This window comes from Phascolarctos cinereus, unplaced genomic scaffold, assembly GCF_003287225.1.
Source record: "Phascolarctos cinereus isolate Bilbo 61053 unplaced genomic scaffold, phaCin_HiC Scaffold_4;HRSCAF=312, whole genome shotgun sequence".
In the NCBI taxonomy this organism is placed as follows: domain Eukaryota; kingdom Metazoa; phylum Chordata; class Mammalia; order Diprotodontia; family Phascolarctidae; genus Phascolarctos; species Phascolarctos cinereus.
The window spans coordinates 61,189,921-61,214,525 of record NW_027555847.1 but is presented as its reverse complement, the minus strand read 5'-3'; the positions used below and the strand labels follow the sequence as shown (position 1 = coordinate 61,214,525).

The window sequence follows — 24,605 nt, the reverse complement described above, 5'->3', positions numbered from 1 at the left end:
GGGCGGGGATTGTTTCATCTTTGTCTTCGAATCCTCAGGACTTGGTACAGTCCCTGGCACAGAGTAGGGACTTAATAAATGTTTGTTGATTGAGTGTTTGAAAGGACCCCAGAGACCATTGAATCCAGCCCATACCTCAATGAGAACTATGCAATGTTCTCAATATGCAGTCATCTGGCCTCTTCTTGAAGACCTCTAAGGAGGGAGAATCCACTTGCTCCTGGGGCCAGCCATTCTATTTTTGGTAGGAATTTTGTTAGGATTATTGTCAGGGAATTTCTTCTTACATCAAACTTAAAACTTCCTTCTTTGCAATTTCTGCCATTGTACCTGCTTTGGGCACTAACGTTCCTAAATCTTCTCTTCTCTAGGCTAAATACTCCCAGTTCCTACAACCAGCCTTCATGTGGCATGTCCTCTAGGCCTTTGACCATTCTAGTCACTTTCCTCTGGGTCTTAATTTCTTTGTCTTTAAAATGGCAGTGGGGTGAATAACTAGATGATCCCTGAGGTCCTACTAGCTCTAATCTCTGTAATCATAAAGTTAGAATAGCTGAAAGGGATTTTGGAGGCAATCTAGTCCAACTTCTTCATTTTACAGATGAGGAAACTGAGGCAAACAGGGTTAAGTGGCTTGCCCAGGGTCGCGCAGCTAGTAAAAATCTGAGGCTGAATTTGAACTCATTAAGATGAGTTTTTGTGACTCCAGGCCCAGCACTCTGTGCACTATGGAGCCACCTAGCTGTTCCCACTGGCAATTAAAGTTCTTCGTAACCTGGATTCTTACCTTCCCAGTCTTCTTACACTTTTATTCTCCTCTGTGCACTGGATGATCCAGCTATACTTTGGTCACAGGATCAAAGGATAAACAGATCTTTGGATCGTAGATCTAGACATGGAAGGGACCTTAGAGGTCATCTAATCCAAATACCTCATTTTACAGGTGAGGTTAAGTGACTTTCCCAAAGTCACACAGATAATAAGTGACAGAGCCAGAATTTGAACCCAGGTCCTCTGGTTCCAAATCCAACACTCTTTGTCCTACACCACATTGCCTCCCAAAGTAGGGAGAAGTTTAATTTTAAGCACATTGGGCTTGAGGTGCTGGTGAAACATTCAGGGGGAAATGCCTGGTAGGCAGTTGCTCGTCTGGAGCTTGATAGAGACATCAGGATGGGAGACACCAATTTACCTATCATCATTAAGGACTTGAAAACAAATAAATTCACCAAGGAAGATGGCGCAGAGGAGGAAGAGAAGAGGGAAAGAAGAGAGTTAAGGAAGGAAAAGGACAGAGAGGTGCCAGCACAAAAGAGGAGTGGCCCAAGAGGTGAGGGGACAACCAAGAGAGTTTGGTTCCATGAAAGCTAAAGGAGTAGAAGGTAACAAATTGGTCCTCAAGGTCAAGTCAAGGAGGGTGAGATCTGAAAAAGGAGTTTGGGTTTGGCGACCAGGAAGTCACGGGTGATCTCCAGAAGAGCTGTTTCCTAGAATGAAAGAAACAGAAGCCAAATCATATAATATAACTTTGATGTTTCATTATAATCATCACCATGGTGGAACCACTTGGAACAACAATTACAATATGAGATGTTGGCTTGATCTTTCTGAAATATTTTACTGATTAAAAAAAAAAGCTTTCAATACTACATTTTTGACAAGTCCTTAAATCTCTATTAGTAATTCTTTAACAATACTTTATTTCATTAGAGACAATTCAGATATAAATATGGTTTTCAAGATGAGGAAATAGAAAAAGTGAGGCAAGAAGTCTGAGGGGAAAAGGGAGAAGAGAGGCAGGCTGGGAGCTTCAGGGGGCAGGCAGGATGGACAAATGGATGGATGTTCGATTTCTTTTTTAAGAGAAGGATATCTGAGCATTTTTACAAGTAAAGAGAAAGGGGCCAATAGAGATCAGGCATTAGAGATATAAGAAAGAGAAGGAATGTTGAAGGAGCAAGGTCAAGGAAGGGAGGAAAGGAAGGTATTTCAGGGACTTAGGTGAAGGGGTTTGCTTTGAACAAAAGGAAAGAAAGCAACTTCTCCAGAGAGAGGAGGAAACAGGCAGATGCTAAAGACCCAGAGGTTTTGAGGTAAGGAAGAGAGGAATTGAAGGATCTCTGGTCAGATGGGCCTTGCCTCCTCTACTGAGATTATCAGGGTTAGGGGAGGAGTTGGGGCTTAAGAAGAAAGGAGAAGGTTTGGGATGGGTACTGTGTGGAATGAGATAGAGAGGTAATAAGTGATTTTTTAAAGTGACAAATAGATAAATCTATATATAATATATATTATATATATATATATATAAATCTAAATATATAATCTATGAATCAACTAATAAGCATTTATTAAGTGCCTATTATAATAACTCACACTATATAGGAATTTAAGTTTACAAAGTACTATAATACTTGGCAAGTAGTGTATTATTGAGTGCCTACTATAATAACTCACACTATATAGGAATTTAAGTTGACAAAGTACTATAATAGCTGGCAGGTAGTGCATTATTGTTCCCATTTTACAAATAAAGAAATTCAGAACAATCATAGAAGTATAATTTAGAGTTGGAAGGGACCATAAAGAATATCTAGTCCAACCCTGTCATTTTAGAGGTGAGGAAACTGAGACCCAGAAAGGTGAAGGGACTTATCAAAGGTCACACAGGTAGAAGGGGCAGAGCTAGGCTTGAACCCAGGTCCTCTGACTCCAGAGTTTTGCCCAAGGTCACATAGCTGGTAAATGTTGAAGCTGGGATCTGAACCCAGGTCTCCTGACTGTTCTAGTGTGCTTTCTGCAAGTAATGAAGAGGTAAGGATGGTCAGCCCTGCTGAAACGATTGGAACTGTGTAAGGTTGGTCTAGGTAAGTAAATGCTGGGATCATAGATTTGGGATGGAAAGAACCAGAGAGACCATTGGATCCAACCCACTTGTTCCCCAAAGAAGGAAACTGAAGCCCAGATAGAGGAAATGCGTTGTCCAACACCCCACACATAGTCAACAGCAAAGTGGGTCATCTGACTCCAACTCTTATAATCCTTTCAATTCTATTACCCTGTGGGGGGAGAAAAGAGACATTTCAGGGAAGCTGATTAGGGCTTGTGTAGTGTGCCCTGACCTTGTGAGATGAGGAAGTTGTTTGTTTGTAAAAAATAGCTAGGAAGTTAACTTCTTCAAAAGGGAGAATGTTCTTTTGGGGGGCCACTTTAGAAATCTGTGAAAGCGGATGACATGGTATGACAGCGAAGCAGGTTCCCCACCTTTTTTTTCCCCACTATTCAAACAATTAGGGCTTATTCCTTTGTCTTTGGCCTCTATCTATCCTTTTTCCCTTTTCTCCTCTTCCCTCTTTTTAAGTCATTGAATCAGCAGATTTGAAATTGATTCTTAACCTTTTTTGTGTCATGGCTTCCTTTAGCAATCTGGTTAACCCTTCTCTGGATGTTTTTAAATGCAAAAAATAAAATACATAGGATTACAAAGGAAACCTATTATATCGAAATAGTTATTCTTAAAAAAAAAAAAAAGCTCATAGGCCCCAGGTTAAGAACCTCTGATTCTAGCCCCAAATCCTTCATTTTACAGAGAAGGAAACTGAGACCCAGAGAGCCAAAGTAATTTGCATGAGGTCACACATTTCATGGCAGAGCTGGGACTAGAATCCGTATTTCTAACCTACCAGTCCTCATGTTCTTTCTGCTCTTTGAGGCAGATAATTCTTCAGCTACACATCTTCCCCTTCCTCCTCTTCTTTACCAAACCAGCAGAGGAAAAATGCCTTGGTGGGGTGGGATTCCCTGATTCTACTTCAACAGGAAAGAGGAAATACTGAAGCCACCCATACCAGGTGCCCACCTGCTTCCTTCCCCTGGTCTTAACAAATCTTAGGCACAAGGGGTAGGGCCAGGGCCAGAGGAATACCTAAACTTGACAGTCAGAAGAAACAGGTGAGGAGGAAGACTGCCTCATTTCCACTTCCCGGATCTCCCTTGAATCCTTTCTTCCTAAAGTCTTCCCAAGCAAGCCTCCTCCAAGGCTTCCTGGGTATAAAGAAATAAGTATTAGGCAGAGCCCCAGGACTTGTCCAAAACCATCCCAGCACGTCCCGGTTGTCTGCTACGTGCCCACTGTGCCCTCTGCAGCATATGAGCCCAAGAAGAGGAATGTGAAACCGTCCTGAGCTTTTGTTTGTTTGTTTAAACGTGGAAGGATTTGGGCTTTTCTGCATATTGATGTCCACATAACTAAAGCTGAGGGCCCCAGCACAGGGTTTTCCCATTTGACTTTCTGCCTTGTCTGATTCTGCCTTCTCTTCAGAGAAGAAGTTTGTTTTTAAATTGTAATAATAGCTCACATTGCTACTTGTCTTTATAGTTTACAAAGCACTTTTCACGATAGCCACCCTGTAACTAGCACAAATGTTGTCGTCTCCATTTTACAGATGAGGAAACCTAGGCCTAGAGAATTTAGATGAGGTGCCCATGGTCACACGGCTAGTAAGTATTAGAGCTGAAGTTCAAACCCAAGTCTCCTGACTCTGAACTCTAGCCTCTCACCCTTTGTACCACGGTACACCATGTTACCTCTAGGTTGTTGGCAAATAAGCTGGGTTTTTTTAGAGTTAAGTTGCCAAAAATAGGAAGAAAAATCTGCTTCTCAGTCAAGAGCTGGAACTATCCTCCAGGCTGGGGTCAGAAGGCTTTTGAAACATATCAGTTTAACCCAGAGACAGTAAGTTAAGCAATGAAACTGCCAAGCTTTTCGAAATGAAGGCTTTAAGAATTTAGAACTGGAAGATATCAGAAATCATCCTGCCTCCACCTTCCATTTGCAGAGGAGGGGACCTAGAAATGTTAAATTCATAGGCTTGTAGGAACTTAGATTTAGAGCCCAGAGGGACTTCGGATGTCATCTAGTCCAACCCACTTATGTTAGAGATGAAGAAAACTGAAGCCAAGAGAGGGTTCAGCAAATTGCCCAAAGACATAGAAAAGTAGTAACAGAGCTCAGATTCCAGCTCAAATCAGCTCATTCCAAATCTAGTGTTCAAAAGCCTACTGACTCTAATAAGGAAAGTCAGTTTTTACTAATCAATAACTTCCTGCTATGTGCCATTGTTGTTACATTATTCATGCCTGCCCTCAAGAAGCTTACATTTTGCTAACGGGATCTACACCCACCAATAAGTAAATACAGGCTATAGACAAAATAAAGACGAAGAAGAATTGTGTGATCAACATGGATTGCTTTCCCAAATCAAAGGGTTTCATCTTTCCTTGAAGGAATTCATGTGCTAGAGGGAGAACTCAGCTTGCTATGATGTCACTACCTAACAAAGAAAAATGTGAAATTTCCATCTAAAAGGATGTTCAGAAAAGGCAGGCTCAGGATGTGCAGCTTCCAACCAGTCCAGGCTAAATGCCACCCACCCCCTGTGGATGTAATTCCAGTGAACTTTGCCTTTTGACCCATCCTTTCCAATTAATACTTTTACTCCAAATAACTGAGTAAGAGTAGCCCAGTAACATGTCATCACATGTCCCAGACAAATTCTGCTTTTCATATTTCAGTTGGGAAATATTTTTTTTTTCTTACTCAGAACTCACTTTGTAAGCAGCCTGGTCTTTTGTCTTTTGTCCGGTGAAGAAGGCAATTGTTTTATCTTAAGAGATCCCTGGATCCTGGAGTCTTCTGCCTAATTACCTTGATTCACAGTCTCTTTCTGGCCCCATTCTGTTTTTACCCTTAGTCCAAACTGAGCTGTTTGGCTCAGTCCCTTCAGCCGCCCAAGAAAGCAGGTCTCTTCTGTACTCAAGCTCCTATTCAAATAACCCCCTTCTCCTAGAATTCTCCTACTGATGTGTGCAACAACCTCCCATCACTCCCTATTGCCTCCTACATAAAATTCAGACTCCTTTGTATAACCTTCCAAGACCCTCCATGATGGAATGGCATCCCGTCTTCCAGTCTTACCTCTCACTACTCCCCATCACACACACATTCAATGCTTCAGCCACTCCGAGCCCCAAACACTCCCCACATCTGGACATTTAGTCTAACTGTTGGAAACTTAACAAGCTGAATTTTCCCTCCCTATAACAGCCACCCCTTATTCCTAGTTTTGGACTCTGGGTCTAAGCAGGAAAAAAAATACACACATTTATTAAGTGCCTACTACATATCAGTACTTTGCTAAGCATTTTACAAATAAAACTCCAGAGGCTGTTATGATATCCTTTTTTACAGTTGAAGAAACTGAGGCAGAGATAGCGATCACATAGCTAGTTAGTGTCTGAGGCTGGATTTGAATTCATATCTTCTGACTCCAGAGCCAGGACTCTATCTACTGTTTCAGCTAGCTGTAAAACAAGTTTAGCCTTTTCACAAGACAGCCATTAAAATACTCAAAGATATTATGCTCTTCCCACTTGCACTGCAAGTCTTCTTTTCTCCAACATTCTTTGTCCCTTTCATGGTACCTCATATGACATGGTCTTCAGTCCCCTCATTCTGGTTGCTTTATTTTTAAATGGACTTCAGAATGTTGATGTCATTCCTAAAAGGTGGCCCCTAGAACTGACAGTGCCACAGACACTTTCTTTGCATCTCTTGATACAGGCTAAAGTTTTCATGAGCTTTCTTGGAGACCATATCACATTGGTGATCTACATTAAGTCTGCAGCCCACAAAAAACCCAGATATTTCCCTAGGAACAAGTCAACCCCATTCTGAACCTGTGGAGTTGATTATTGAAACCCAACTTTAGACCTTTATATTCATTACTACTAAATTATTCAGTTTGATCTTGTTATATTTGGCCCAGTGCTCCAGCTTATCAAAATCTTCTTGTATCCTGATTTTACCATCCAGTGTGTTAACCTTTCCTTCCTAGCCTAGCATCATCTGCACATCTGTTTTCAGACTCTTAGCTCAGGGCATTTTCTACTCTGCTGTACTGCTTCCCTACTACCCTTCCCCAAACCACTCCAAGAGACTATCGAAGTATTGAAAATCTGCCTGAGAGAAGAGGAACAAAGCCTTCTACAGTGAAAGGCCATCCAGTCTCTCTAGCCTTATCTTGCTCTACTCCTCCTCACAATGCTTCAGCCTCTCTATCCACCCAATACTCTCTGGACTTTCCCCCTCTATTCTAACTATTAGAAACAGTGATGATGGGGAGGTTAACAAGAGAAAGAAATTGTCATGGAAAAAAATCCCTGGTTTAGATATTTTGGTTTGTTTGGGGTAATCATGGTTTATCTGAATTGTGTTCACCTATAGAAAGTTGAGAATGTAAGAGAGCATGAGGAAGGTGGATTCCAATGTGGCTCCTATCTTCACAGCACTCCCCAGCCTCATGTGAGCAGATGAATCTTCCCCACCCCCAGAGGAGTGAGCACTTCCCCCTGGGCCTGAGTCCCAGCCAGCGTTGTTCTCCTGTTTTCTTAGCCTCTTATCCCTTTGCCCATAGATGCTGATTTTCCCTGCCAAAAATCTGGGGATAAAAGGTAGCTTCATTCAAACACATTTCAAAATGAAGCGATCGTAATGAAAGACTAACTCCAACAAACCTACTCCATTCTTGTCACTGGAAATGCAAAAACCCAGAATGAAGTGGTCTACTCAGGAATTCAAGGCAGAAACACAGGCGCTCACTTCAGAATTAGATCTATGCCAGGGAAGGTGAAAGGTCCTGGCAAAGCAAACCAGTGTGTTCATTAGTGGGCTCAGAAACAAGCCTTTTGAACAAAGGCTGCTAGCAACTCAGAGCTGGTTGAATTCTACAAGAAGGTGGCTTTAAACTCTCTCCCAGAAGTAGTCGGATGGCACTGAATGAAAAGAAGAGCTCACCTCCCAAGTGGGGTTTGATGATTTGCAAAGCATTTCCCTTTAAAAGAGCCCTGTAAGTTTGGTAGCATATCAATATATCCATTTTACAGATGAGGAACTGAGGGCCGGAGAAGAGAAGTGGTTTGTCCAGGGTCACACACGGAGTAAGTGTTGGAGCCAGAGTGTTTTGGCTCCAGGCCTACCATTCTTTCCATGGTACCACATTGCTTCTCCCAGGGAGCTGGAGTACACCTCCTCAGAAGCTGCTTCAGTTCTTACAGAGCGGTAATCAGTCACTATCAATCAGTCAATAAGAAGTCTACTCCATGCCAGGCAATGAGGATATGGAGATAAAAACGATCCAGGCCCTGCCTTCAGAAAACTCACTTTCTATAGAAACACAATGTGTATAATATATTTTGGCCATAGAACCTCTTGAAGACCATTTTCTAAGATGTAGAGAGATTGCTGCCTTTATTAGTACAGGGAGCATACACCTTTGATTGTTGAAATAAGTGCCATGGTAGGTACTGGGAGAGATACACAGTTCAGAAGACACACAATACCTGCCCTTGTGGAGGTTACCATATGATTTCTTTTCTCTCTCACTCCCTGAAATCATCATTTGACCCCCTGAGCTACTTGTGACGTGGTATGTTGAGAACAAGCCTTGGCATTGGAAGACTTTGAGTTCAAACTCCAACTCAGCTACTTTCTTCCTATGTGATCTGGAGTCACTTACTTCTTGTTTCTGGCCCTCAGTTTCAGCCTCTGCGAAACAAGAAGATTGAACTAAAGTCCCTTCCAGCTCTAACTGTCTGTGATTTTAGGAGCATCTGCTAAAGACAGTGAAACTCTATGCCTCCAATTCTCCCAAAGACCCTGCAGGGAATAGAAAGAGAGCTCCCCTCCTTTCTCTTTGGCTTATTAAATCTGCCACCATTGCCTCATGCGTGATTGCCCTCTTGCTGAAAGCCTCTTCTAACATAATTAATAAGTGTCCTTTAAGTGGGCTTTGTTTTAGAGTACAATTTGGCCATATGAGTTAATTGAGCAGTTGGTAGGGAGGGAGAATTTCCCCCTTTGATCCCCACTTTAAATGTCAGGTTGGAATCTCTTATTTCTTGCTGCAAATTTTGTCTAAAATGATGCTGAGATCATGTTGCACCCCATGACCTTACAGGGATCATGGCCTCATGACATCGTGAAGACTCTTGTGAGTGATTTCACGTTCAATTTGAGAGGCTGAGTTTCCTTATTTGACCAGATTCTGTTCCCTCATTGTGTGACCTCAAAGCTCTGGAGGTCAGACAGTCCAGGACTCTCACTTGCATTGAGATCCCCCTTCAGGATTGCACAAGATTCCTCCCTTCTGTCTTTCTTTCTAGAGGTTTCTCAAGCCTCATGTGAGTCTCAGTGAGCGTAGGGGACCCAATAATCTGAATGTAACTAACGAGAAGATTCTGCCTTCCTAAAACTAGATTTCCCCAGTGAAATGTGAGGCCCAAGTTCCAGTTAGTTCCATTTGATGTATCTTTGCTTTCTTCAGTGGCCCTTCATCCTGAAGGAAAAATCCCTCTTGAAATAAAGAGGAAAAGAAATATCCATCCAACTGAAATGAATAAACAGCCTTCTAAGGAGCTGATAATTGTACCATTGATTTATTCTGGTGTGGGGTGTTTGAACAAAGTTCAAAGAGCTGAGCCTTTAAAAATATTAATGGATTTTTTTTTATCTTATGAAAGTTCAAAAACTTGCGTATTATTTAAAGGGGTGAGAACTGAAATGGCCACCCAAGTGGGTAAGATAAATCTGATTTTCTAGGTATCATTGACACTTAAGAGGAAAGAATTTGTGCCTGGAGGGATATTCCTTGTTCCCTAGAAACAGATCTAATGGAATGAGAGATGGCAGAGAGCTATTTGGAAATCTGAGAGTCTGACTGATGGTAAAAAGAATTTGAGTTAGGGTTAAAGGAGAGAGAAACAGATGGAATCTTGCCAAAGAAGTATAAATACAGACCACCTGGCCAGATGGAAGGGACTGATGATTCTTCCATAATACAGTTGATAAAATAGTCATGGGGGAGCAGGAAGTAGTGATGAAAAGTTTCAACACTCCTCAACTCTGCTGAAAGATTTGTTCAAAGTACAATATCTGATACTTGCCTTGCTCACAATTTTATCTTTCCGAAGTCAGTGAAAGCCACTGCAAGAGCACTTGTTTTGGAATTTTAAAAAAGCCAAAAACTTGTGTTAGCATCCTGGCTCTCCTCTTTGCCAGCTTTATGAATGTGGGCTAGGCACTCCATCTCTGTAGGTCTCACTTGCCTCTTCTGTGAAATGAGGGGATGACACTAAATGATCCTATTCAGGGAATGACTACATTCAGGGAACTGCCACTCTAGAAATTACTTCTGACCAGCCTGGATGAAGAGATTGGGGATATGGAAGTGCCAGCCATTTTGGGATGGTTTTGAGTTGGTGGCAGAACTACTTTTATTGGAGAATGACCTGTTTTGGGACACGTGGGAGGGTGGTGACCCTTGCAGCTCCCACACATGACTAGGGTAGAAGGAGCAGAGCCATGGCTGGTGGGGACTGACTGAGAGCCACTGAGGGTGAGGCAGGGGCTGGTGGCCTCTGGCAGTGCGAGGTCTTTGAGCCAGCATTAATACTCTGGGAATGGGTAGGCACTTAGGCGCCCCCAAGGCTGGTTTGAAGATTGAGCCTAGGGCATGAAGACACTTGGACAGGGAAGGAGCAAGGGGACATGCAGTGGTGCCCCAAGGGTGGCAGGCACTTTGAGAGTGCTGGGGATGGATCCCTATTGGTGCAAGAGGCTTTGGGCCACAGGCAATTGGTAGATATCAATTAGTCTCTGTCTTAGTCTGCATTAAGTAGAAGTTCCTGCCCTCAATGCTATCCCTCATCCCACATTTCTGAAGGCAGGAATGTGTACTGCTGCTGTCGGATCTGGGCCAGCTTCTTCCAAGTATCTCCTCTTGAGCTGCCATATCTGGGCAATGCCTCCACCCATCCTCTCCTTCACCACAACCGTCTCATTCTTTCGGTCTTCAGAGGCTGCAGGCTTCTGTTCTGCCTTCATCAGGTTGTGGTGACCATATTGTCCTAGAATCAGTTAACCAGCAAGTGTTTATTTAAGGACTTACTGTGTGCCAGGTCCCATGCTTTCCCTGTTTAAGAGATGCCAAGAATGGCAAACAAAACAAAACGAAAATCCAACAACAGCAGTCTCTGCCCTTAGGACCTCACATTCTGATGGGAGGACAACCTGTAAATAATTAGGCACATATGAGAGAAATACAGAATAGTTGGAAAATAAACTGGCTGATGCAGAAGTGTCTTTTATATGACTTCACATGCGTAGTGGGTATTGTATTTCTTGCCTTCTTCCTGGGTGGGGGAGGAGTGGAGAGAAGGAGGGAATTTGAAACGGAAAACAAAAATAAAATTTTAAAAGAAAAGAAATAACCATTGAAGATTTGGCAGCTAGAGGACTTGGAAAGACTTCCTATAGAAGGTAACATTTGAGCTAAGTGGTGATGGAAATGAGGGATTCCATTACGAATGCTGGGAGTATCTGGGGGTATATCCTTGGTTTTAGGAAGGCAGATTTCCAAAAGGTCAAAGAAAAAATATGTATGATCCTATAGCCAGAGTCTCTCAGTGGGGATATGGCTCATATGGAAGAGTCTGAGCAGTGAAATTCTAGTCAGAGAGACAAGGAGAACCATGTAAAGGTATGAGTGTAGCTACACAGAGATGTGTCAGAGGTTGGGTTTTAAATAAATATGCAGCTATGAGGAAGGAAGTATGCATATCCAAGGATAAACATAAGACCAACACTAGCCTGAGAGAATGTCAGAAAGGTTAAAACCCATAGTGAGCTGAAGCTCCCTAATAGTTCTAAAAACAACCAAAAAAAGGATGGTTTTCTTTTTAACTGTGTATGTAGCTAAAAGGTTGATAAAGGGGTAGGACTACTCCTCAGAGAAGGTGTCACTAGCAGGTGGCAGAAGGATTAACTACTCAACTCCTATTTTTCTTTTAACTCCCTAGCAAGGAGAAAGGTCTCCAGACTAGGAAGTTTGTTGAGCAGACAAAGGAGAAAATTGATCAAAATAAAGCAGGAGATTCCAAGAGAGCACCTAGTCACCAATCAACGAGCAACCTTTAATAAACTCCCACTACTTTAGTCAACAGGAAGTGTATTCAGTGCTCACCATGTGCCAGGCACTGGCCTATTTGATGGAGATTTTAGGAAAGGCAAAAATATGGTCCTTGACCTGGAGGAACTCACATTCCAATTGGAGAGAGTACATGATATATACAGTGTAAATTGGAGGTAATGTCAGAAGGAAAAAGGAATTAAAAGAGTTTGTGGGAGTTGGGAGGAGAACACCTGGAAAATCCTTTACAGAAGGGAAGATTTAATCTGAGTCTTGAAAGAAGCAGCAAAGCCAGGGGGTGAAGGTAAGGAGAAAAAGCATGTTCAAAGGCATAGAGATGGGAGATGTTATATGAGAGGAACATAGAATACATGGGAACATGAAGGAGGGTAGTGACTATGTGAGTGGAGTGACAAAGAGATGTTATGAAGGTAGAAATGACAAGATTTATCCTGGGCCTCAGCTTTCTGATCTGCAAAATGAAGGGGTTGGAGTAGATGCCTCTAAGATCCCTTCCAGGTCTAACTCTATAACGCTCTGACCATAGAACTTAGAGATAGAAGGGACCGCACAGATTATCTAGTCCCCCACCTCTGCTTCCTCATTTTAAAGACAAAGAAACTAAGCCCCAGAGAGGGTAAATTACCTGACCAGTATCTCACCACTGGTAATTAATAACAGAAACAAGATATAAACCTAGATCAGAAGACTCAGAGTCCAGTATTCTTTCCAATATACTGTACTCCATCCAGAATTCACTGTAGGTAATAGAGCCACAATACAACTGGACCATTTTCTCAGGAAAGTTTCTCTGCTGAGGCTTCTTTGCTTCTTATGCTGGCCAATTGAAACATCCAGGACCAGAAAATGCTTAGGGAAGTCAGCCCTGATGATAGTGTCATTCTTGGTTGTCCTCTGTCTTTAGAGTCTTCCCTTTCTCCTCATCTTTCCCCCATCCATCTTCCCTTTGGGAGCATCCAGTTATGACTTCTCTTGCTTGAGGGATTAATTAATAAGAACTCGTCAAGAAATGGGAGCTGCTCTGGCGCCTACATCCTTTGGTCCGGATTATCAAGCCTTATGCTGATGAACTGCAATTTAATGTCAGAGGAAGTCCAAATGATAATTTGGGGGAGAAGGAGGGAGGAAGAAAGATGATGTTTGATTCTGAAGCAGATCTGTGTTTATTCCTTGTGCTTTCATCCATTCATTGAATCCACCAATCAAGAAATATTTATTGAGTACCTACTGTGCGCTAGACAATTTGCTAAGACTTATATGGTTCTATTTTCATTAAATATGTATTAAAACTACAAAATGGTACCACCAGTTGTCATATCAGCAGACCTGCCAAAAGTATAAAACCATATGATGAGTGCAAATTAGTCTCAGTGTGAGATGCCTAGTTGAATTCATCAAGAATTCCACTTCAGGCATGAGGTAGCTTCAGGTAGAAAGTAGCGCAGTGAGAAGCAAAACATGGGAGCTATATTTGCACTTCACTGCCATCTCTTTTGAAAGTTAATGTAGTATAATGGATAGGGTCTCAGGAAGACCTGGGTACAAGGACTACCTGTGTAATGTAGAAAAGGCACATCATGTCTTAGTGCCCCAGACTCTAAAATGAAGATGAGTTGTCAATCTGTATTGATGGAAGGAGCTTCCTTATCATGAGTTCTCTGTAGCATTATAATCACAAGTCCAGACAAAAAAGTTTTATTTAAATGTGTATTTCCCTCCATCTCTTAAATATCCAAAACCTCCCTCCTTTCTGTCTTTTACTCTCAGTATTTCATCATTCTTTATAACATCTCTTAATTCATCATCATTTTCATCTTTGAAAGGACCTAGGTCCCTATGATCCCTAGTGCTGAGAACACTTCTTTCTTACCATTGCTTTCTTTGTAAGGGATGGGGCAAATAGAGGGAAAAGTAGAAGAGAATAAAATGGGAAAAAATACACAGTTAACCATCATGATCATGAATGTGAATGGAATGAACTCACCTATAAAACAAAAGAGGATTATGTTTATAAGAAACATACTTGAAATGTAGAGATTCACGAAGAGTTAAAATAAAGGACTGGAGCAAAATCTATTATGTTTTAGTTGAACTAAAAAAGGATAACAATCATGATCTCACACAAGGTAACAGCAAAAATAGACAATTAAAAGAGAGAACTTACATTATGCTTAACAGCACCACAGACAATAAAACAATATCAGAGCTTAATATCTGTGCACCATGTAGCATCTCTTGCATTAACTGATGCAGAGTCAAGTGAGTAGAACCAGGAAAACAATTTATACAACAACAACATTGCAAAGACAAACAACTTTGGAAGACTCAAGAATGCTGATCAATAAAAAGGCCAACTTTGATTCCAGATGAAACATGCTGGCTACTTCACAATAGAGCAGTAATAGATTCAAGGTGCAGAATGAAACATACATTTTTGAACATGGTTAATATAGGAATTTGTTTTACTTGACTATGAAATTTTACTGCAAAGGTAGTGTTTTTATTTTTAATGAAGGTTGGAAGGTTAGAGAGAGGCAAGCAATGGCATTCTCCTTATCCCCAATTCCCCCCCAAATGTGAAGAGAATGGAAAGAAGGAATCACAGACAAGCAGGACAGCTTTGCAAATTACATATTGAATTAATCATGTACTTAAAAAGAAGAGCAAGCTCTCTATAATAGAGATTCACAGTTTCATGTGCAATCTTCTCCTTCTGTTCTACGACATATATGGAAATCTTATTTAAATTGGTATTTGTTAAGTTCAGAATAAAAATAAATAAAATTTTTCAAAAGAAAGTTATTTGTTGGTACTCAGACTTTGAGGCTGACTGAGAGGGTAGGACCAACAAAATTTGGTCTGAGTCTAAGACCTGTGATAGTCCTAAATTAGTAGTCATTTAAAACATGTAGAACTAATGTTACCTTTAGTGGAAAGAGCACTGGGTCTGCTGTCAAAGACCTGGGTCCAAGTCATGGCTCAGTCATTTACTAACCATGTGCCCTTATGCAATTAATATCCCCTCTCTAGATTTTAGTCCCCTCATTTGTAAAATGAGGATGTTCGACTACATAATCTCTAAGGTTCTGTCTAGTTTTTAATCCTATGATCCTAAAATCTGTCTCTACCTTGGTCTATTAAGCTTGTGACTTTGGGCAAATCACTTCTTCTCTCTGGTTCTCACTTTCCTCATCTGTAAAATGGTGAAGTTGGATTAAATTCTCTGTGAGACCTCTTCTAGCTCTTGATGTTTATGAATTCTATGAGTTAGATTTTAGTTTACATGATAAAAACAACAGCAACAAAGTGACATAGTCATTGTAGTAACTACAAGAGAATGAGGATGTTTCCTTTCCCACTTTCCACCTCATCCTTCCATAGCAGGGGTTCTTAGCCTAGTCTATATTATGAACCTACCTAGCAGTCTGGTGAGCATTGTTTTTAAAGGCATCAAATAAAATGCATAACATTACAGTGGAAATGGAATATATTGAAATATTGGAGAAAGAAGGGGAGGGAGATGTTTACATAGACTCGAGAACCCCTGGGTTAGAAATATCTTTTAACCCTTCATGTGGTTTATTTTTCTGAAAATAAGAATGATAAAAGTGATTCCTCCCTCTGGGGTATCACATGGCTTAGTTAATAACCCTCGAAGATCTCTGAATGAATGATTTTGAAGAAAGGGATGATTTCTCCCAGATGTTGCCCCTCTTCACCAAAACCTCTCTCCCCATTCGCGTATTCCAGTATGCAAAGCATCCTATCAACTGGCTTTCTCCAGTGGCACCAGGAGGAAGCAGCAGCCTCATTGTTTCTATAGCAACTAATGTACTTCAAAGAAGGGAGAGTAGAGGAAAAAAAGGGAGATGACAAAAAAGAAAAGAAACAGCACAAATATGTGACATTAAGAAAAAACATAAGAAACCTCCAAGTAGGATAGAGGGTGGCCTACTTTTATGCCCACTTCTTTGGGAAGACTTCTCTCAAACTCATTTGCCTTTAAAAAAAAACCTATGCATATACATATACACATACATACATATATATATATATATATATACATATATATATATACACACATACACACATACATATTTAGCTTTATCTAAGGCTTCCCAATGAGCAGGCAGAATTGAGTCCTCTCCTGGTGAGAGGTTAGTGTCATAACAGGACTGTTGGGAATAAGGAAAGGGGAAAACTCAAGGTAATTTAAGCATTATGATTGTTATCTTATCATCCTCATCATCATCAGTCTGCTACCTCAAAAGAGTCGTCACTTTATCACTATGTGTTTCATGCTTGGTTGTATCTGGATAATTCACTCCCTAGTGAGCCATCCCTTTGGCAATGAATCTCCTTGAGTTGATTCCTGATTCTTATTCTGATCCTCAAATCACAAGCCCACCATCTATCTATTACTCGGCCATTACTCAACATCTCTGCAGCTTGATAGGACCTATCAGAGTTTGTGTTTCTTTGGTAGAACTTTTCAGGTGACCTGTAGTCATAACCATGCCACAATGTGGTGGAAAACTGGGACTTAAGTAGAATTCCTTGATATTATTATTATGTAATACCGTGCTTGTGATTTCACTGGGATAGAGAGCTCCTGGGGAGGTCCTCCTTCTACTAATGCAGACTGACACTTTCTACAATTTCTGGTCTTAATGAGTTGCCTAGAACACTGAGGGTCCAGTCACAAAGCCAGTAGGTGCTAGAGGTGGGATTTGAACACAGATCTTCCTGACTCCAAGGCCAACTCTTTATCTGCCATGCTATGTTTATAATAATAATAATAATAATAATAATGATAACCGAAACCATATTCTGGTGCCTCACTTTGGCATGAAGGTAACCTTAGGTTGCTAAAGACTATGCCACTCTGGAAAGGCATTGGATGTGAGCCTGATGCTCATTTCCTGAGGACCAGATTAGCTAAGCTTGGAGGCCCATTATCAGCTTGTCCACAGAACGATGAAATCTTTAGCCACAACTCTCCAAGACCAGTGTCTTTGAGAGGCAACATGAGGTTGTTGAAAGAGCACTGGTTGGGGCAGCTAAGTGGTGCAGTGTATAGAGCACTGGCTCTGGAGTTAGGAGGACCTGAGTTCAAAACCAGCCTCAAATGCTTACTAGCTGTGTGACCCTGGGTGAGTCACTTAACCACAATTGCCTCCAAGGAAAGAAAAAAAGGAAGGAAGGAAGGAAGGAAGGAAGGAAGGAAGGAAGGAAGGAAGGAAGGAAGGAAGGAAGGAAGGAAGAGCACTGGTTTGGGAATCAGAGTACCTGGGTTCAAATCCCACCTCTTTTACCTGCTGCTTGTGTGGCCTTTGGCAAGTTGCCTCACCTTTCTAGACTTCATTTCTTCATCTGTGGATGAAATGTGCAGAGTGCTGGGCCTGGAGACAGGAAAGCCTGAGTTCAAATCTAGTCTCAGAAACTAACTAGCTGTGTGATCCTGGGTAAACCACTTAAAACCTCTATCTATCTCAGTTTCCACAAATGTAAAATGAGCATCATAATAGCTCCTACCTCCTAAGGGTGTTGTCAAGATTAAATGAGATGATATTTGTAAAGTGTCTGGAACATAGTTAGGCACTTAATGAATGCTTCCTTCCTTCCTTTTTTCCTTTCTACATTCCTTCCTTCCTTCCTTTCTTCCTTCCTTTCTTCTTTTCTTCCTTCTTTCTCTCCTTCCTTTTTTCCTTCCTACATTCCTTCCTTCCTTCCTTTCTTCCTCCTTCCTTCCTTCCTTCCTCCCTTCCTTCCTTCCTTCCTTCCTTCCTTCCTTTTTTCCTTTCTACATTCCTTCTTTCCTTCCTTCCTTCCTTCCTTCCTTCCTTCCTTCCTTCCTTCCTTCCTTCCTTCCTTCCTTCCTTCTTTCTCTCCTTCCTTTTTTCCTTCCTACATTCTTTCCTTCCTTCCTTTCTTCCTTCTTCCCTTCTTTTCTTCCTTCCCTAGATCTAAGATCCTATAACCACCTCCTAAGGCCAAGAAGGCTTTTCATTTGTGGTAAGGGGTACCTCCATCTACAGAACCATAAATTCTTAATGTATTAAGATAGGCATGCTTTGTTCACTGTTAATCCATTTTTCTCTTTACATTGTATTAGCATGCAGAAAATAAAGTATTTTTAAGAACCTCTTCTTTGCTTTCTCCTTGGTTATTATTCAACCATCGGAGAACCAAAATACCACCACAGTCAACCTAAGGGCTGCTGTGCTTTCCACAAAGTTTCATGAGACTCACTTGTGTTCTATTTTATTCCCTTTCCTTTTAGTTGGCCACGGACAGAGTGAAGGTGAAAGGATGATCGTATCTGATTTCCATGTTTTCGTCAGGGATGTGTTCCAGCATGTGGATCTCATGCAGAAAGATTACCCTGGGCTTCCTATCTTCCTTCTGGGGCATTCCATGGTAAGCAGACTCTGATATGATGATGATGATGGTGATGATGATGGTGGTGGTGGTGATAGATGGATGGATAGATGGGTAGATAGAATAGTATAGAGCCCTTTAGGGTTCACAAAGTGCTTTATATCTGTTATTTTACAATGTATAATAGCTACCCTTTTCTCCAGCAGAGCATAGGGATTAAGGCTAGATTAGGGATAGGGATTAAGAGAGTTGAACTTGCAGTCAGGGGAGCTGAGTCCAAATCCTTTGTAACTAGGAGAAAGTCAATTAACCTCCAAAGATGCCAGTTTCCTCATCTATAAGACAAGGGGCTGGATGGCCTCTCTGCCTCCTCTCATCTCTAAATCTGTGATCGTGTGCTCCTAGGAGCCTCTAGACTCCAGTAGCCTTGTATGGGGAGACAAAATGGATGAGGAAATGGGGTAGAAAGGGAGGGGCCTTGCCTCCTTGCCCAAAATTCTCTCCTCCTGGCTTGTTCAGCTCTCTTTGTATCCTGAGTATTTTGTGTTCCCAGAGAGTTTAATGCTTGTAAGCCAGCGCCAGATTCACAGCCCTGGAGAGCAGAGTCCTGGCTATGGAAGGAGGAGAGGATTTTAATGTCTGGCTTATTTGTCTTGAGCACAGAAACTGCAGATGAGGTTGCCAGCAAATATTCATTGAGGTGGGAGGATTTGGTTGTTTGGGGACAATCAGATCATTTTTTTAAAAATAGTTTTGGTTCTACCAAGTCACCAGGCCTCTCAAGTAGTAATCAGATAATTCTTTCGAATCACTACAGACCAGAAAGGAAAAGTGTCTTGATTATAAAGAGAGGATTAAATGTGGCAATTGTTTTTAATCTGGCCATTGTGGAGTTACCCAGTAGAAGTGGGAACTAGAAATAAAGGAACCATTTGTAGGAAGTTTTCAGATTTGATCCAAGGAGACCTTTGGACCAGGGGAAAGCCCTTGACACGTTATCAATGTACACTACTCTTTAAAATCCTGTGCCAATTACCAAGTGCCTGCCCCTTAGAATCCTCTTTCCATTTCATCAGACAAACTGGGCATTGGTCCTTTAGGAGCAGGAAATTCACCAAGTGTTTTCCTTGGGAACTAAACTTCTGTGATCTTTACCAAGTGAGCGATGTAAGCACCCCCCTTTTCTGATCTGATTACTAAAAAGCTCACACCGCCCTGACTGGGTTTATGCCAGCTTTGGACTAGAAATGAAGTGTAAATGTGTTATTGTTTAACTTGCAGCCCACAAGCAAGAATTTTATTTATATCTCTCTGAAATGTTTGCTCTTGGAAAACCCAGAGAAAAACGTTTGTAATAAAATAATTGTAGTCCTAGTTTATCCAACATTCCACAGCTTCCACTCGAAGGTAAGCAATGTTCTTCATCCAGTGCTCTTGGCAAACACTATAATTTAGCTTAGAAGTGTCATGAATGTCACCCCTTTGAAATATCGCCTGTTGCCTAAAACAGATGAGCAGCTCAAGGTGTCTAACTTCTCATTGCAGGGAGGAGCCATTGCTATCCTAACTGCTTCCGAGAAACCAAATAGCTTTTCTGGCATGGTGTTAATTTCACCTCTGGTGGTTGCCAGCCCAGAATCAGCAACGACTTTCAAGGTAAAAGAACATCTGGTTCAGTGAAACATTACTTTATTGCAGGTTCATGGGGTCATCAAAAATATCTCTGTAGCTCATATTTGCTTTGATTTTGTATCTAGTTATAGATTTGTGCAATATCGATTGCTGCTACTATGCTCCTAGGATATCTAAGGTGAAATAAGTTTTTCAAAGACTAAAGAAAAATTATTTTCTGATGCCTGTTTTTTTTAAGGAGAAAAGCACTATGTTAGATTAATTAATTTTATTAACAATTAATAGAATTGACTCCTGAGAACCATTTACTAACAAGTGCAAACACCAAACTTTTTATTTAGGAAGAAGGAAACAAACATTTATCAAGTGCCTACAACGTGCCAGGCATTGTGTTAAGTGCTTTACAAAATTTTATCTCATTTGATTCTCACCCCAACCCTGGAAGGTAGGTGCTACTCTTATCTCCATTTTACAGTTGAAGAAACTAAGGCAGACAGAATTTCAGTGAGTTTCCCAGTGTCACATAACTACTAAGTGTCTGAAGTCACATTTGAACTAAGGTCTTCCTGACTCTAGATTCAGAATTCTATCCATTATAGCACCTAGCCACCTCAATTTAGCATGTATAGTAAGAGGCGAGTGAGTCCTAGTGGATTAGCAGCTGCTGACCTTGGGGTCTTGGAACACCTGTCTTCAAGACATGCTTCTGATGTATACTAGCTACATGACCATGGAAAAGTCACTACTTCAACTGCCAACACCCTGGCACACAGTAAGCACTTAATAAATGCCTTATCTGTGTATCTAAGGCTATATAGAGCAATCACCACTCTCACTGAGAGTTCTTAAACCAATGAAATTACCAATCTACTTATATAAAGATATGTCTTTTTTATATGTTTATATGTACATAGACATATACATATACCTGTGCTAAGGATGAAGAACTAAAGGATTTCTACAAAGAACTGAATGAGACTTCCAAACTAGAGCAATATGAATTGAGATACTCCATAACTTCAATGCAAGTAGGAAAATGTGAAGATGTCAAGAAATAAGTGAGAAAGCATGATTTAGGAAAAAAGAAGTAGAGCAAATAAAGGCATATAGACTATATAGAAGTTTCATTCCTTTATATTATGAACACTTTGAGGACCCACTCCAGGTCATCTGACCATCTCCCACCCCACCCTGCTTTTCAACATCTTTTTAACATGTTGTTTCCCACATTAGACTGTAGGGCGGGAATTGTCTTTTACCTTTCTTTATCTCCCTAGTGCTTAGCACTATGCCTGGCACATAGTAGGTGCAAAATAAATTTATATTAACGGTCAGAAAAGAATTGGTAAGCTCTGAGCATGGTACACACCAAATAATACACCAAAAAAAATGAAATAAGTTCTTTTTTAACAGACAGGAAAGGATTTGTTATTGATGTGGCAACTATCCCTGAATTAGTTATCTGTATGTGGTCAGACCACCAAATTGTCAGGGAAAAGATCAGAATTAGTCAAAACCAATTAAATTCAATTCAGTAAACATTTAATAAACACCTATTATGTGCCAGGCATGGCAGCTAGATGGCTCAGTGGATAGAACACTGGATCTGGAGTCAGAAAGACCTGAGTTGAAATCTGGCTTCAGAAACACTTGATGTGTGACCCTGGGCAAATCACTTAATCTCTGTTTGCCTTAATCCACTGGAAAAGATAATGGCGAACCACTCCAGTATCTTTGCCAAGAAAACCCATGGACAGTATGGTCCACGGAGTCAAAAAGAGTCAGACACAGCTAAAAGACTGAACAACAACAATGCATCAGGCACTGTGCCAAGCCCCAAGGAAACAAAAAGAGCCAAAAGATAGTCCCTGCTCTCAAGGAGCTAACAATCAAGAAGAAATAATAACAGTGGGGGAAAGATACAGCGTATAATGGAAACAGCTTGATTCTGAACTATTTGAATAAGTAATTGGCCGTGAAAATTGGGACATGGACTAGAAAAAAGGTATTGACACTGATAAGGTCAATACTTCTACACAAGCTTAATGGTTGTAAATCTGCTGTCACCACAAGAGGACCAGAAGTGCTCAGGAAGTGCCTTAATCAACAACCATTTGACTTGCCTGGGAAGTGGAGAGAGGTGACTGCCAAAGGCAGTACCGTTTTAGAGTGTAAGCTTATTTTTAAAATGGAGAAGAAAGATAATAGACAGTTATAATCAGTATTATCTTGTTAAGTAGTGAGGGACAGTTACTAAAATCAAGTTCGTAAACATTATTATGTGCCTACCATGTGCCAGGCACTGTGCTAAGTGTTAAAGACACAAAGAAAAGCAAAAGATTGGCCCCGCCTTATGGAGCTTACTTCAGCTTAAAGAAAGCTTGTTAAGCAATCAAAGTAAACGAAGCATCCCGAGTTCATTTAAACATGAAGTAGAAGACAACAGTTAGAAGAAAAATGCAAAAGGTCTGTCCATGGGACAAACTGTTTTCACCATTAAAGATAATCAGGCTTCTGCCCCAATATCACAGTCCTGGATTTGCTTGTTGGGGAGGTAGAAATGACACCGAGGAGAATAAAGCTGGGGAAAGTGGCTGTATTGAACGAAGTGTCCAATATGGAGGAGATCCATGATGGAGAAGACACAACTGTGAGATCATCCAGGGACTGATATGCCAGGGGAGCATAACAAAAAGCACCAAAAAAAAAAGTTTTCAGTTCTTGTCAATGCCCAAAAAGAATAACAGAGAAAATACCAACAACTACCAACCAATATACTTATAGAAATCATTAAAAAGACTATCTACAAAGGAAACTCCAAGTGGACAAAGACTGTCTATTGTCCAGATGTGAGAGGAATAATCTACTTCAGTACTCTGAAGACCGCATGCCATGGCGTATTTCATTTATTAATTATGTATAGCTTTATCAGAGAATCCAGTACAGACTTCAGGTCTGGTCTAGACAACAAGAATTTCTCCATAGGTGGAGCAAAACAAGATTTTTTGTAATCTGGAGTTGAGAAGAATCAGGGAATGGGAGGCACAGAATTAAACAATGGGAGGTGTGGTATAGGGTGACTATATCAAGAAGTTAGGGAGATAATTAATCTATAAAATTGTCCACAAAATTAATTAGATATATTCAAAGAGGAACCATGAAGAATTAGTAAATTCCTCTAGCATATTCTGAGAAAGGTAAAAAAGAAATTACAGATAATGGATAACCAAAAATTACACTAAAAAATAGAACATTCATTGCTTTACCTGAGGCATCAAGAGTTCGCTTAATTCCTTCAGATTAGCAAGGCTGAGTCTAACCATAGACCTTTGTGGTAATGTTAAGCTCTCTAGAAGTACAACAGAATAAGACAAGACTCAGGACCTGAGTCCACACAGTAGGTTGAAAAACATTTATTAAGTGCCTACTGTGTGCCGGCCACTAGGGATACAGAGACAAAAAATAATTTCTGGTCTCAAGAAGCTTTCTGTCTAAATGTGGGAGACAATATTCGAACAACTATGTGCAAACAAGCTATATACAGGATAAGCTGGGGGTAATTAAAAGAAGGATTCACTAGAATTAAGGGAGATTGGAAAGCCATTACTTTTCGGGACACTGAGACAGATGGACAGAGCTGAACTGGAAGTGAACAGGCTGGCTTACCTTTGGGAAGTAGCAAAGCTTCTTGAATGACCCCAAGATAACCATGGAAACATCTTGTGAATACCACATTCTACCACTTCTAGTGTTTGGCAGTAAGACATGGAAATAGTAGACTCACAAGAATTAAAAATGATTATTGGACAGATGGCATTATATAAGGAGGTTCGTGGGACGTGTCAGGAGGCTACATCATGGAACCAGTGAAGAATATCAAAGAAGAAGATGAATAAAAGGATGTCAATAGCAAGGTATGGGGTAGGAACAAAAGTTAGGCTGGTCTTGCGGCCAAGGCTAGGGATGATGAGTGCACAGCCATTATTGTACTAGCATCCTCACAGTGTCAGAAGAAAGCAAAGAAGGCCTCTAGTACGTTGGGTGGACCCCCATGACAAACTTATGGGAGAACACGGCCAAGAATCACACACAAAATGGGCAGGTGTGATTGACTGTATGTATCATTAGAGGGAACTCCTGAGCTGATATGATCAGCAATCCTTTTGAGTATAACAGCTTAGCCTAGGAGCTGTATGTCTTGGTAGGCAGCAAATGTAATTTGAGTACATGTTATCCATATTCCCTGTGGAAGACAACTTATCTGGAGCCCCAAATTGGAACTATAGGGTGCTATGTGGGATCCAGTTGCAATCATGAAAGGACACATGAAAACTCCAAAGGGGATAAGGAAGACAGAGTTGGGGTGGGCCGGGCCCAAAAGCAGGTATCAGCTGCCACCAGTTGCTTTGCAGAAATGGCACTGGAAGTCTTCTTGCTTTGAGTACGTCGATGGATTTATGACCTTCTCAGTGTTGGTATTCCCTCCAGTGAAATAAATTACAACACTTGCCTGCTCGTGGGCACCCGTTAAGGACGTGATGGTTGAGA

General features: G+C 41.0%; 1 protein-coding gene across 5 annotated transcripts in view; it reads left to right on the top strand.

The window, feature by feature from the left end:
* Window positions 1-24,605, top strand: part of MGLL (monoglyceride lipase) — a 186,762-nt gene that overhangs the window by 124,798 nt on the left and 37,359 nt on the right. For all 5 annotated transcript variants that reach the window (XM_020981180.2, XM_020981186.2, XM_020981187.2 and 2 more), the window contains 2 exons: window positions 18,328-18,464; window positions 19,971-20,081. In XM_020981180.2, coding sequence (XP_020836839.1) covers window positions 18,328-18,464; window positions 19,971-20,081 — 248 coding nt within the window. The remainder of the gene's footprint in view (window positions 1-18,327; window positions 18,465-19,970; window positions 20,082-24,605) is intronic.